Source organism: Leptonotus elevatus, chromosome 7 (assembly GCF_054856555.1).
Source record: "Leptonotus elevatus isolate MCC_2025b chromosome 7, RoL_Lele_1.0, whole genome shotgun sequence".
In the NCBI taxonomy this organism is placed as follows: domain Eukaryota; kingdom Metazoa; phylum Chordata; class Actinopteri; order Syngnathiformes; family Syngnathidae; genus Leptonotus; species Leptonotus elevatus.
The window spans coordinates 13,501,547-13,516,079 of NC_141245.1; the positions used below are offsets into that span (position 1 = coordinate 13,501,547).

At 39.3% G+C, this 14,533-nt stretch overlaps 1 protein-coding gene across 3 annotated transcripts in view; it reads right to left on the reverse strand.

Moving 5' to 3' along the window:
* Positions 1-10,232, reverse strand: part of vaspb (vasodilator stimulated phosphoprotein b) — a 29,606-nt gene extending 19,374 nt beyond the window's left edge. The window contains exon 1 of one of the 3 annotated variants that reach the window (XM_086081272.1): positions 9,711-10,232. Coding sequence is in view for 2 of the 3 variants with exons in the window: in XM_086081273.1 (XP_085937399.1) it covers positions 9,715-9,719 (5 nt within the window). In the remaining variant the exon portion in view is untranslated. The remainder of the gene's footprint in view (positions 1-9,710) is intronic. The other 2 variants (XM_086081273.1, XM_086081271.1) reach the window with 2 other exon arrangements.
* Positions 10,233-14,533: the final 4,301 nt, after the last annotated feature.

A 14,533-nucleotide genomic window follows, 5' to 3' on the forward strand; every position in this document is an offset into this window, starting at 1 on the left:
CCTTTTACAGGTTGGGGCATAATCCTCTATAGTCTGGACCAGAGGAGTTGGCTGACCTACTGAGGAACAAGCCACTTTCACAGTCTTGTTGCATATTTCCCTTATTTCAACAGTTTCACTATCAACAAAATAAACTATTTGTACAACAAAATCTGAATCAAAAACCAAACCATAGATGCCTTAACACAATCGAATTTTCTCTTCAACTGTAATACCTTTGCTCTGCCAGCAGCGTGTCACCGTAAATAGGTCTGACATGAAACATTGTGACATCAGTCATCGTAAAGGTAATTACAGCAACCTGGTGGCACCAGCTGTTCTTTGGTGAGGTGGTAAGAGTAGTAGTATGCTGGAGGTGTGGTACAGCTACTATTTAGCAACTATTTGGGAGAACATTTAGCATGTCAGTATTATTGTTCAACAATCATTTACTATACATACTGTAACACTACAACCACTACCAAGGCAGCGCATGATTGACTACCAAGTAAAATGCACGTTTCCTTGACAAGTATGTTATATGTACTTAACACTGTCATGCATTGCATGTCATAACACAATTCCTTTAACATGCAGAGAAGCAACTTTCCAAGGCTTAACCTAGTAAACCATGTGAATTAATCAGAAAAAGAACATTTACAGGCCATGTGCTCGGACAGGTTTCGCTTGATTGGAGATTCAGGGAAATGTCCACTCATGGCAGGGTGTTGAGTCCAAGTATAAAATAACAAGGTATCCTGCCTTACGTTATATTGCACTTGAAGTTGTGTTTCTAAAGTCCAAATGGCCATATTGGACATTTTGTATGTTTTTTGTTTTGTTTTTAAAGCTAGCGTTTTATAGAATAATCATAAATGAAGGCAAAGTTCTATTTATTCATTTTTAATAGTGAAAAATACATCCAAGTGCAATTTAAGGCACATTCCCTTCGTTTAAACAGGGAGAGTGGATTACAAAGTAGTATCGGTCAACAATATAGAAAACAATAAGAAAAGCAAGCGAGCCAAGCAACAGCTGTCAAACTACTGTTGCAACTTGCCAGCCAGGCACCTGATGCTAACGCAACAGTTAGCTACTAGCCACCAACGCCGGAGACTTGTACTGTATCGTGCAAATGACGGCGTAATTAACTTGCGGTTTCTTCGCGCCCTAAATTTGCTATTTAACATACTTTCGGGTTGGCATTATGATAATGGTGGTAGAAAATATGTAATTTCAATTAAAATGTAGATAATGCAAGCCAAAATGTCAAAGGGAAGTAGTCAAGCGAGCGTTCATGCCACCATGCAGTCAGAGCTGAAAGTAAAATCCGCCAAGGCTGTTGCATTGGTGTCAATGTATTATTTGGTCAGCTTTATTTTGAAGTTTGCCTTAGCGTGGGTGGCGTGTGTTTGCGCGTTTGCAGCTTCCCTGACATGTCTGAATGACGGCACAGTGTCAGCCTAGCTCGCGCAAGTACACACACCGAGAGGAACTTACTCGTTAACATAATTTTGAATATTTTTGTTTTGGTGGAAAAAGTTAATCTTTTCAAGTCAAAGGTCTCGGGTCCGAGTGAAATCACAAGCCATTGTTGTTAAAGTCCAAGTCGAGTTGCAAGTCTTTTAACATTTTGTCAAGTCAAGTCTAAAGTCATCAAATTCAGGACCTGAGTCACGTGACTCGAGTCCACACATCTGTTTTTTCTCTCCGGATAATCATTAAATTGCCTGCTATTTTGCTGTTCAAAGTTGGACATGCTCCACTTAAACGCGGTTCCAACGAGACTTTTGTGAAAAGTATAATCGATCACCCAAGCCCATTAATGCCACGTCTCAGATAACATTAGCCAGTTAGCATAGCAAATACGGCTTCTCTGTCTTTCTCGCTCGTTAATCAAACCTCATAATCGCTTCGTAAGAATGTCGGTACTTGCAACTTTTATATGCCGCCATGGAAGCTATCATTACTAACTTTAGGAGCGAAAGCGCAACGCGTTTATGTGCAATATTAGCCAGCCAAAGCTCGTTGCTATGCTAGTAGAACCGATCTCGTCTCGACTTGAATACTCGCTTGTAGGTAATGTAAGCATCCCAGCGAAGCTTTTGGGGCTGCCCCCGCCATTCCATTTTTGGAAAAACTTAAAAATCCTTGTTTTAATGAGGCTAAAAATGTACGTGATGTAGACACGCAAACTGTTATGCGAAACTGATTATTTCAAGCCTTGTGTTGGCCGAAAGGTGCGAAGGAGTACCCAGCATTCTTTGAGGTGGCTTTTTTTTAACAGTTATTAATAATTCAGTTTTGGTTAAGTTTTTCAAAGTAGAAGGATTCATTATTTGCATTTACCCACCTTGTTTTCTATTAATTTTCATTGACTACAAGTGGTTCAGATAATGGATGGATAGGTGGATAATAGTTGGCAACGTAAGCTTGTAATGTATGACGACTACATATCATGATTCACTGTTATGTGTTGTACAGGCTGCCACCTAGGGACAGCTGTGTGAAATAAGTATGCAAATAAATGCTTTTGACCGTCAAACAAGCGTTTAAGCAATTATTTTGTTTGCTGTAAGTGACAAATGCCGAGAGACATAGAAAAAAAAAAAAAAGACACGATTCGTCTTCACAATAATATTGTCATATCACCCAGCACTAGTGTTGACCATTTAGCAGATGACAACAGTGACCCAAATGACCCCTTGTCTGAATGATTGAGAACTGTACCATTCAAGCAAACAAAATGGGAACGGAGTCTCAGCAGGACCATAAAGTATTTAGTGCCTTATTGAGCATCCATTATGGCAACAAGAGTCTCTCTTCATAAGATCAAGAAAAAAAGGGCTTAGAACAGAAAATGATTAAAAGGAAGTCAAATTTAAATCTTCATGTTTGTTTCTATATTATCTTTATCTTTTATATTTGATATATCCATATGGGTGACAGCATAAGGAAGCTTCCATTATGTCTCATTAAGCAGTGGACATCAGGAATTCACTGTTCACCATCAATGAAGCCATTAGCAATGCTGATCACACAGTAACTCCCCTTCGCTAGACAGTTGATGGATTGCACTGTTAGATGCAGGCTCGCTATCATCTGAGATGACATCACTACATTTGGTTACAGGAAGAGAGCCGTTTTTCAAAAAACAGTCTACATTAGACACGCCACTGTGGAATCGTTAGTCAATGCAGTCAATGTCTTATGCAATCTACAGATAGACATAACTTAAATTTCTAGTTTAAAAAAATGGCTGGCTTTGTACAAAATTCTCTCATGTGAGACCAGTTAGTGAGAGCAAAACTTAAATAGTATCATACACAACAAACGTAACTGCTAAGAGCCACAATTAAAGAAGGAAAACAGCAGCCGCCACCAAGGAAACAGGACAATAGAAGGTTTTGTATGTTGCGGCAAAGCGTCTAATCCAAGAGGCAGGTCAGTATAATGGCCTATTTATGAGTAGAAAAGGTGGGAGGGACCTAGAGGGTACATGTTTCAGAGAAGGGGGGCTGCAGAATTAGGGTGTTATAGCAAATTCACAGGGCAACAGAGATGAGACTCGCAAGCAGTGTGGTACCTTTTTGAGACAATTTGGCAGCCTAGTTTGAAAGGCATAACATGTAACCTCTCACAATGCATGCTATTAGTTTAAAGCACTAACAGGCGTGACTTGCCACAATGACCTTGCGTGCACTTACAATACAGAATAATGTAGCTATTTTGCTCCTGATGAAAGTTTTCAGTTCCCCAAATGTGATTACGTGATGGGGATTTTTGAAGAAATGTACATTTTGCTTTGAACTTGAGGCCGGCAACTATTTCATGTGTTTTTGTTTTGTTTTTTAGATTTTAAAAAAGGGAACCAATTACCGGTAGGTAGGTATGATAGGTGCTGCTCAGATCAGATTTCAAAAGAAAAATCTGGCTGAGCAAGAGTGTTTTAACAAGTGGAGACATGAAAGACACAAACCTACTGTTAAGGATGTTACACAACCCCAAGAGGTGAACACACCACAATTTCCAAAAACAACGGATGACATCATGTAAGGTTTGGATGTCTATGCACAATGTTGCTAAATGCTGTACAGTACACAAAGCTTCCGGCTTTTTGGGAGTCGGACATTAGGGCAATGATGTTTTGATCGAGGCGCAACAACAATATGGAAATAGCTGCCTTTCTGGCTAATCCTGAGGCAGTTATGCAAAAGCCATGACAGACAAACATGATGCAGACGGAGGAGACCATTTTGGTCCTTATAAAGCTGATCAATAAGACAGTGAGTTAAGAAGTTGGAGGTGCCTATTGGGCATTGCTATTAAAAAGCATAGAGAACTCAATGGGTTAAGAGGATGCATGTGTGTGCACAATCATCACTTAAAACCTGTTTTGTTTTTTTATCCAGTCAATGAATCATGAGTGTGGGCTAGAATCACCTCTCCATTATCGCTGACACATAAAGCAGATCAACGTACTTCCTGTCTGTGGTACTAAACGTAAGGTTTAGTCACAATGTCGGTGGTGTTATAAACACAGACAAACAGGGAGGGACGGAAAGGAGGACAAATATCACTGAAATTCTACATTGCTTTTTGTCAACATGACACAGCTATGCAACTTTAAATTTAGCATTGACGTGACCTGCAGCGAGACAAAGAATGAGTGGAATTGGCAAGAATTGTGTAATGACAGACGGCTGCAAATATGCTTCTTAGCACAATTAAGAGAAAATGTTGCACTTTTGACGTGCTGGCTACAGTTGTGGGTCAACATTTACATTCCACAGAGACAAATGACAAAGACCAAGGCGCTGCATTCCAATCCTCACTTCAACAAGGTATGGTCACACAGAACGGCACACTTCAGCCTGCCCTGAACTGAGCCAACCAAAGCGTGATCGTTAGCGGCTCATGCATTGACGATGAAGTCAGCCAGGATCTTCGAGTGCTATTGTGAATTGCACCACACATTGACCATCGACACTTCATACGTACGTCACATCACAGTAATATGCTTCAACTGGCAAGAGACATTCGGGGCTTTTCCGCCAAATTGGATATGAGGGGACTGGCAATGTGACGAGTGAAAAACGCCGCATCTGCAATCGTCGAGTTGTCAAAAACATCACAATTATCTGCCAAGTAAGTTGTCAACTAGTTTTGCTTATTTTCAACCAGTTTGAGCAATCTGACTGATGATTATTTTATTTTTTTAATATTCATAACGATACGGACATAACAAGTTGGCGTATACTGTACTTTATCATCATGGCTATACACAAGTCACAAACACAACAGTAGTCATAAGTAACAGAAAACAATCCATTCACAGAGTTAGTCAGTAAAGTACTGTCTAAGGAAGCCACATAGGTCCAACGTAAAAGTAAAGTGGTGGGCGACTTCGCCGGAGAGCAAGGTCCGTGTTACAATTACATGACAAGGTGCTTGCCACATAAACGGTAGTTTGCAGCACAGGTATTGCTATTCAATCTGTTGAAGCACAAAATGCTAATTGACTTACAAACTGCAATGTGAACCTGCTTATTTTGCATTTTATCTTGCATATAGTCATTAGCACATTATTTCACACACTTCATTTGTTTCTAATCTATCTGTTACCTTACACACACACTTGTGTATTAGTATTTCTATATTTGAGTACATTAGTTTAAGCAACAGACGTTGTTTACAGCTAAGTTTGTCCCTTCAGTGTAGCCCCTCTTCCCCTCAACAGTTGACATGTTTGCAAAGAACACACATTGTCAATGGTTTTCATTCTCAAGAGCTTTACACTTAAACGCAGGCATGCAATTGTTTCCTGTGTCCTCATTAATAGTTATCACACAAGAAGATAAGTACACAACATCCTGTGCTGCTCCGTGTGTTGTTTGAAGGTTTATAATTTACCGTAACATCAGTGCTAATTTTGATTAGTATGTCTTTCTTTTACTGTATAACAGCAGTTAGGGAGCAGACGTTTATTGTTTAATCCTTTGTTTTACATGTAAATTTGATAGCAAACTTCTGCTGGGAGTGACTTGCAATAACGTTTTTGAACATGAGGTACTATTTGACCTTGCAAGTTGCAACCCGATCAGGTCCATCCTGAAAACATGTTGAGTTTGTTTGCCTTCTACATCACAGTCAGTAACACTGTAAAACTGACCTGAGACGACTCCTGCAATATGACAATTTTAAACTAAATACTGTAGGGCGCAGCCCATCAATAATAAACAATATACAGAATGATCACATATTGAAAAGTTAATAGGTAAAAAAAGACAAGTGGATAAAAAACTGTTTGTCTATTCATCCAGGCGAATTACACTAGTACTGCTCTAACATGTCATTCACAAGCTAACGCACACTTAACGTTCTTGCTTGTTAAACTGGATAATTAATATACACCAGCACCAAGAGAGACTAACATTACCTTTCCTCAATTCAAAACAGAACATCGTAGTGACTTACGGTAATTTCTGGACTACAAGGCGCACCTGACTATAAGCCGCGCTAGCTCAACTTGGGGAATACTCGAGTTTGTTACACATATAAGCCGCACCAGACTGTAAGCAGCAGGTGTTTTAATGTTACCACACCGGGTTACCGCTACTATCTTTTCCATAATGAGGGCGCAAATTGTCTCGTTCTTGTTGGGTCTCTCCTACTGTATATGGGCTCACTTGGTTTGTTTAGCTTTGCCTGATGCTCTTGTGCTTCCTTTATAGTGCGATCTTGTGATCTGATGGATAAGCCGCACCTTTGTATTAGCCAGAGGGTCGAATGCAAGTGAAAAAAGTAGCGGCTTGTAGTCCAGAAACTACTGTACTCCATTGCAAAAACTAATGACCATCACGACCACAAGACAATCAGCCACTGCCTCCGGTTGTAGTTGTCTAAATGCAAATATTAAAATGGACCAGGAGCTACAAGAAAGTGCAGCCTGAACTGTCAGTCTGTCACACAAAAACGATCGGCAATCGCAAGGTCTACTTGTCCACTATACCAGAATGTTGATGAGCCAAGCACAACGTAAGCCATATGAGGTCAAGTGAACACACTAGTGAAAATCATACTGTTTTTACTCACTCACTTAACACACAAGCCATAGAACGGATCGAATGTTTCAATTACGGTAATTACCAAAAATATTACTCTGATCTTAAGTCCTAAAACCATGTGTAAACTGGGTCATAGACTTCACTGTAGTGTTGTTGTTGTTTTTACTGACTGAAACCTGTTCCCTTATCTGTATGTACAGTCATAAGCACTAGTTTTATTGCACTGTCTGTCATGGCATTATGGTGAACGAGTGTTTCTGATATACTTTTGCACCATGGAAATCCTTTAACATAAGTTAATATTTAATAACGAGTCAGAAAATAACATAGCTGAATCTCCTCGTCAAATGCTTCTACAATCGAACATCCGAATAAGAGGGGGAGATTTGAGGCCCTTTGAATATGTCATGCTTGGCTTGGGGGAGCATTTCATGAATAGACGATATGCACAACTATCACTTGGGAGATGAGTGACAACATATCAAGGCCAATGCGGGTCTCCGGGTGAAGATGCCTCGTTGATGGCAGATGCTTTGAAGAAACGGATAAGGCAGGCAGAGGAACGCTTCTGATTTCAAAATACATCAAACCTTGAGCAAGAGTGGAGGGGACTATTTTCAGTGCTATTTTTGACTGCTAAAAGCAATTACTCCACAGTCCAAACAAAGCATCTGAAACACATTTTTGGTGTTGGTAATGTTCCATATCATAAAGAAAAATGAGAATGAATTGGAAATATAAAAAATAATTAGTAATATTACAACAATAACTTCACAATTTTGCAAGACAATAAAGAAGTAATATTACAAAGAAAAGTTTATATTTTAATAGAATCAAGCCATATAACAGCACAAAAATTGTCATTACAAGAAAAAATTTGTAATTTTATGAAAGCGAGGTTAAAAAATGCATGCAAAATTGCACTAAAAAAAACTGCAATACAGCGAGGCCGCGAAAAGTGAACCACGTTATAGCAAGCGAATACTGTATTGTAAAGAAAAAATTGGGGTTGACTTCCCTTTTAAGATGAAAAGGTTCATCTTCTATCGGGTAATATCATAAAATATTTACACTTCTCACGTCTGGTTAGATGATCAAACAAACAAAACAAAAGAAGTGGAGAATATATATATATATATATATATATATATATATATATATATATATATATATATAGTTTGTTTGTTTGATCATCTAACCAGAAGTGTAAATATTTAATGATATTACCCGATATATGTGACCACAGTTGCTGGTCTCAGATTGTTTCATTTGCATTTGTGTGGGAATTTGCCATACACTTGTTTAAAAAGACAATTTTCCCCCCATGTTATTTACGTGTTCTGAACTATTCAAACACATTAAAGATTCAATTTTTATCTGGATCTGTGTCAAAACCTAATAGCTTTCTTCCTTTCAGTGACGTTGCTATTACCTGCATAATCTTAATGTCTAACTGTGTTAAGCAGGTCAACCCCTCCCTGTTTCTGCTGATATCAATGTTATGATTAAATATTTGAAATAACATTTTTAAAAATGCCAGGCCAGCCCATTGTGCTCGAGCCAAGACACACTGGGCCTCTTTGGATTGTGAGTTTTGCTTAGGAACTTTCCTCTCCTACTCTATCCGAGCAAGAGGACCCTGAAGTACTTGGAGGAAAGGTTGTTGGGATTCTAAAAATATTTAAGTTAAATTTGACTTTCCAAAGAGGCCCATTGTTACGAAAAAGACTGGCGCAAGATGTGAGATTTAAAAAAAAAAAAACTAGTCACACAGGTTATCAGACCTGCACTGCACTTCTCAAGATTGTGATATCGCAACAAGCAAGCTTGCAAACTATAAAAGGTTGTTGCTTGCAGCTTCAAAATGAAGGAACATGAAAACCAAATCAGCGCTGAGGCGCTTAAAGTGAGGAGTGGTGGTGGTTTCAAAGCATGTCATTTCCAACTACACAGGCTATGACAGGATGTGGAATTTGAGGACACGAACTTCTTTCCACTGAGCAATTTCATCCCTGCTGCAAACCCCAGAGGGAGCTAAATAGTACAAGGCATGAATGTAATGTGTGCCTATGAAATACACGCCTTGATCTCAACGTGCTTTGCATTTAGGACAATTGGTGACCCTGCAATTGCGGCTTAGGTGTCTTTAGGCAACACACAGACTGCTATAAATGCCCTAAGAAAGGCCAAATGCTATTAAGCATTTTAATGAGACAATCGCAGTCAAATATAGCTCACGCAGAAAGACAATATGGATCGTAATGCATGCAATGTTCATTTGACCTGTTCAACTACTTGAGAGTAGCTTTAGAGCGCTTGAACAGGTAGCGCCGGGCTGTCATTATGCGTACACTTCCTGATTCACACAACATCGACTATAAACTCGCAAAGCTCACAAAAATTCCAACATGTTATTGTCTGCTTAAGTACATTATGTTCTGATTAAATGCGTTTCTAAAAGCAAGAAAGAAGATGTGAGCGCGTTCGCCTTTCGAACGTGACGCAAACAAGCAGAAGCGTGTTCAAAACAGCCAACGGAGCGAGTGCAACGGTTGTCGGTACAAAGCGAATGGTGTCCCAGCGCCTTTGTTAAAACTAATGGCCCAAACACAAGAGTGTAGCCTGGAAACACAATAAAGATGAAGGGATTTGAGTCGCTCTTACCCACCTCATTGTTCGGCCGGAGTGGAGCTCCTCTCCTCGCGGACAACTTTGACTCACTTGAAAGCGGAAGCCAGCGGATTAAAGTCAAACCAGACGAACCAACAACAAAGCTGCGAGAGATGTGTCGAAGTGGGGTGTAAAGTCGCATCTACACCCGCAAACGGGGTAGCAACTAGCGGGATAATCGAAGCACACACTTCGACGATTTCCTGGTTGTGTGGAACTGGGAGAGAAGGGAGGGGGTGGCGGGTGGATACAGTAGCGCAGCGGGCTTGTCAAGTCCAATCACTATCTCACGTTGGTTTCTACGAGCTGAATCTGGGAAAGACGGAAAATAACGACGCTGCTGTATAAGCAAAAAGTTAGCCCTCTTACGAGACGTCGCGACACCAGTCTCGTTTCTACACTTGTGTGCACAAGCCAGACTTTTTATCCGCGGTCGGTCGGTCTGCAACTCATTGGAGTGTGGGCCCAGCCCGCCAGCTTCAAAGAGGACTGTGAGGTCTTGTGCTGCGTTCAGGGCGCCTCTGGGGGGAAAAATAAAATAAGCCGAACACGTTCTTCTTGATCGTACGCAACGCTGTCATTTATAACTGCAATGACTTCAAAGAGAAAAGGGTGTAACGCGCCTATGATACAACCTAATACGAGAGTGTTATTTAAATAAGCATTCTCTGATGAGAGGTACAGTACACCCCATGGGTGAATATAGAGCCCTCATCTCAGTATGATGTGTCAATCAAAACAGATAGACAACACGATTATAATATTGCCCTACTTTCCATTTTCGTAAAGAATACAATTCCATCCGCTCATCCAGTTAAGATCATACATTTGTTACAGTAATCTGATTACATATCTCCTAACAAGGCCATATTTGCGTATTACTTCATTACTTGGATGTTGCTGAGGTGATGTAATAACAATTAAAGCATTTCACAAATTCCTTGCCATATGTCAAAGATGCATGCGTGGAATTATGTCAACGAGCACCACGCATGTTAAGTGGGAGAGCTGGCAAAACTAAACAAAAATCTTAAAATAAGTTAGTGTCTCAACTTGTCTCATAATGGGGTAGATGCCACGGACTTATAGAAATGTTAAATAAAGTGAGAGAGAAAACAAGGGAAAAAAGAGGCCTCCGATTTCCGGGTTTCACACATCAACGTCGTTTCCGTCCACTGACGGCCACGTTCCAACACTTTTTTAAAATTGTATTCTTTATTATTTTAACTTCAAATGTACAACACATATTGGCATAGTACATTGGTAAACATTATATAGAAACGGTAACAGACAAGCTTAGAAAACTCCAAAAACAACATAAAATACATAAAATAAAATAAAGAAGAAAAAAGAGAAAGAAAGAAAGAAAGAAAAAAGGGGGGGGGGCTGGGGATATCAGCAAGGTTAAATTCCTCTAGTAAATCACACAAATTCACTGCATTTTTTTCTTCATACATTTCAAGGATAAAAAATAATGACACAATTCTTTATGAAAAACCTAAAAGTTTGGTTTAGATTTCAAGAATCTATATTTATGTTTAAAAAAAAATTATTACCAAGAATTATGAGTATGTTAATGACCAGGTCATGGAATGACTCTTTTACAGAAATACCATACAAAACATCTTCTTTTGTCAAAAAAGAGAGATTGGGCAATTTAGGGAATAACCAGTCATACAAATCTTCCCAGAAGGCTTTAAAAACTATGCAATCGTAAAATAAATGTTCAGTTGTTTCAATGTCTTCATTACAAAATACACAGTTGTTGTAGTCCAAATTGAAACGCTTTTGTAAAAACTCGGAATAAATATCTTTGATAGCACATTGCAAAGGAACGATATCTAATTATGTTGAGAATGTGAGGAAAAAGTACTTAGATTTTTCTCATGGTCCAGGTTCAACACTAAGATACAGAACACACTAAAAGCATTCCTTCTTTCTAATGGGGAGAGAAGTGGAAGTTGGGATGAGAAAGGAATGCATTACCACTACATGGCATGCGTAAACATCCACAACAAACCCAAATATGCTTTTAGTTCCACTACACGCGCACAGTGCTCTGGCCAACTGTTTGCGGGGTATTCTTGAGCGCTGCTCCAACTGTTAACCCTGCTGTCCACCAAAGCTGTCAAGTAAAGTCAAATTTCTTTCCCATCAGTGAGTGTGCAGTTTCGCAGATGATTGCGTATCAGATCCTGTGTGAGCATGTGCTGAACATGTGCTGGAACATGTTGCCCAAGTTGGTTGAGTTCCCAACTAATATGGCAGCTCTTAAAATATTGAAAGAAAGTCATGCTCTAATTATATGTTTCTCTAGGTACCGCAACTTTATTTTCAGAGCTTGACGTCAGTCGGTCACTCTCTTCGACAACTGGCCGTCTGACAGAAGCTATGGAATGGAAATTTAGAAAAGATATTTGAGCAGGCCAAGGAGCACGTAAGAGATTGTTGTGAAAGTTTGGAATCATTAACAGCTCTGAACTTGTTCAAGTATGCAAGACAACAAATGAAGACCACTGAAAATTCCAGTTAACTCAAAGGTAGCTGATATTAATAATAAGAGATTGCGAAATAGTGTATGAAGAATATTACAGCATGCACCTCTCCCCACCCCCCCACCACCATCTTATACATGTGACTACCACCAACGACAAGGCCGGACTGGAAAATATAATGTATATGCACTATGCTCACAAGATGACAGGCTGAAGCTCTTCTTGACCATACAGGTAAAACTCTTAACTGATTGAATGATAATTCCCCAATCCTCATTCAAACTTTTACATCAAAGTGTATACTTTTACTCCTTTTCGAAAATGTTAGTGTTGTTTTGTTTGTTTTTGTATTGACTGCTTTTTTTTCTATTTACTGTTTGTTATCACATTTAAAATAAAGCCTTCATGTATTAATTAATTAGATAATTAATTAATTAGACATACACACTCACATGTACATCTAAGGACAATTCAAAGTGTTCCGTTAAGCCGACATGAATATTTTCGTAATGTGGGTAGAAGCCGGCGTACCTGTGGAAAACCTGGAGAACATGTCAACTCCACACACGAAGACCAGAGTCGAGTTTTGAATCCTGAACCTTGGAGATGTGAGGCAGACATGCTAACACAAATACCACCATGCAGGATAAAATATTAATCCAAAACTTGTAATGTACTGTATAAGTAAGGCCAATGTAGTGAAGACCACCTTTAGTTGCATAAAGCATCCAGTTTGGTAAAATGGGACCATTCGAGGTATTTTCGAGAGATGACAAATCCAAGTCCAGAAAGTAAAATACCTGCCACAGTTTGGCTTTAGCCACAGGTGGACCAATAGGACCTCTGCTTATTTACGTAAACTGAATTATGATTTGTCAAGTTACTCCGGTTTCCTCCCACTTTCCAAAAACATGCATGGCAGGTGAATTGGACACTCCAAATTGTCCATAGGTGTGATTGTGAGTATGGTTGTTCGTCTCTGTGTGCCCTGCGATTGGCTGGCAACCAGTTCAGGGTGTAACCCGCCTACTGCCCGAAGCCAGCTGGGATAGGCTCCAGCAACCCCTGCGACCCTTGTGAGGACAAACGGTACAGAAAATGGATGGATGGATTTGTCAAGTGCTTTTTTACTCTCTATGTACTACCTCAGGTTTCCACTAGATGTCGTAATCAAACAAGGATTGTAAATATGCACTGCCACCTTGTGTACGTCTGCCACAGTATGCAGTTCACAGGGTGGAGAAACTAAAGTACTAAACCCTTACATTTTCTCAATACACTCAGTCTAGATGTCTTAATTACCCTTTAGTGAATAATGATTATAATTATCCCTAAAAAATATATTGAATGCCCATTTTTATTTTAAATAATGTTGAATCCAATTCAGGATATATAGGGAAGGAGCAGAGGCCAATAAAATCATTTCATTTTTAGTAAAACAACATAAATTTGGGAATTATTGTCCAAGTGTTCATAATTTGTTACAGACTTACAATGCATTACTATTTTAGATATATATATATTTTTTAATCTACGTTTTTTAATTACTGTATAGGTTGTGCACTATCCGGAGCACTATTTTGCTGTACAGTCCATTTGCTTCTTCTTCTGCTTGTAGAGTCATACATCATCATGCGTGTGTTTGCTGTTTATGCCTTTCACCATCCCAGAAAAGTGAGCATTTGAAGGTTTACACATCTTGTTCTCTTCCTCCTGGTGGCTCCTACATTCTGGCCGTGGTTGTGCTTGGAAACAAATCGCGGTGGTGGCTCAGGTTGCTGCGCCACCAATGCCCCAGTGGGGTCTCACATTGCTAGGGCATATAGATGCCTGACCGATTGCTATCATAATCACACTTCCGCCTCTTTGTCATCGCTTACCTACTAAATAAAACATCTATCTTCCTGCTCAGGGACATTCACTACCCAAAATCTGAGGGAAGAAAAAATTATTTTGATGAGACCTTGAATAGTGTCAAACACAAAAATCATTCATTACTACTGTTGGAAATGAAAATATATATTTAAAGTAAAACAAAAGGTTAACTCTTAGTTTTGAAGGCCAAACGGCATTCTTTAATTGCCTGTCATAGTTAAAATATTTCACGCACGCACGCATACAAAAAAAATAAAATATATATATATATATATTTCCAGAGTGAGGGTATCCAATTCATATTTTAATTGCGCCATATATTGTCATTGTGGTGTCCCTCAAAATGCCGTTGTGGCCGTGAAAATTTTGTATATTCACCTCCTCATAATATTATCAAATGTCAGACATTGTACACAATTAGTTATTGCAAGGGTGATTGTCAATGAC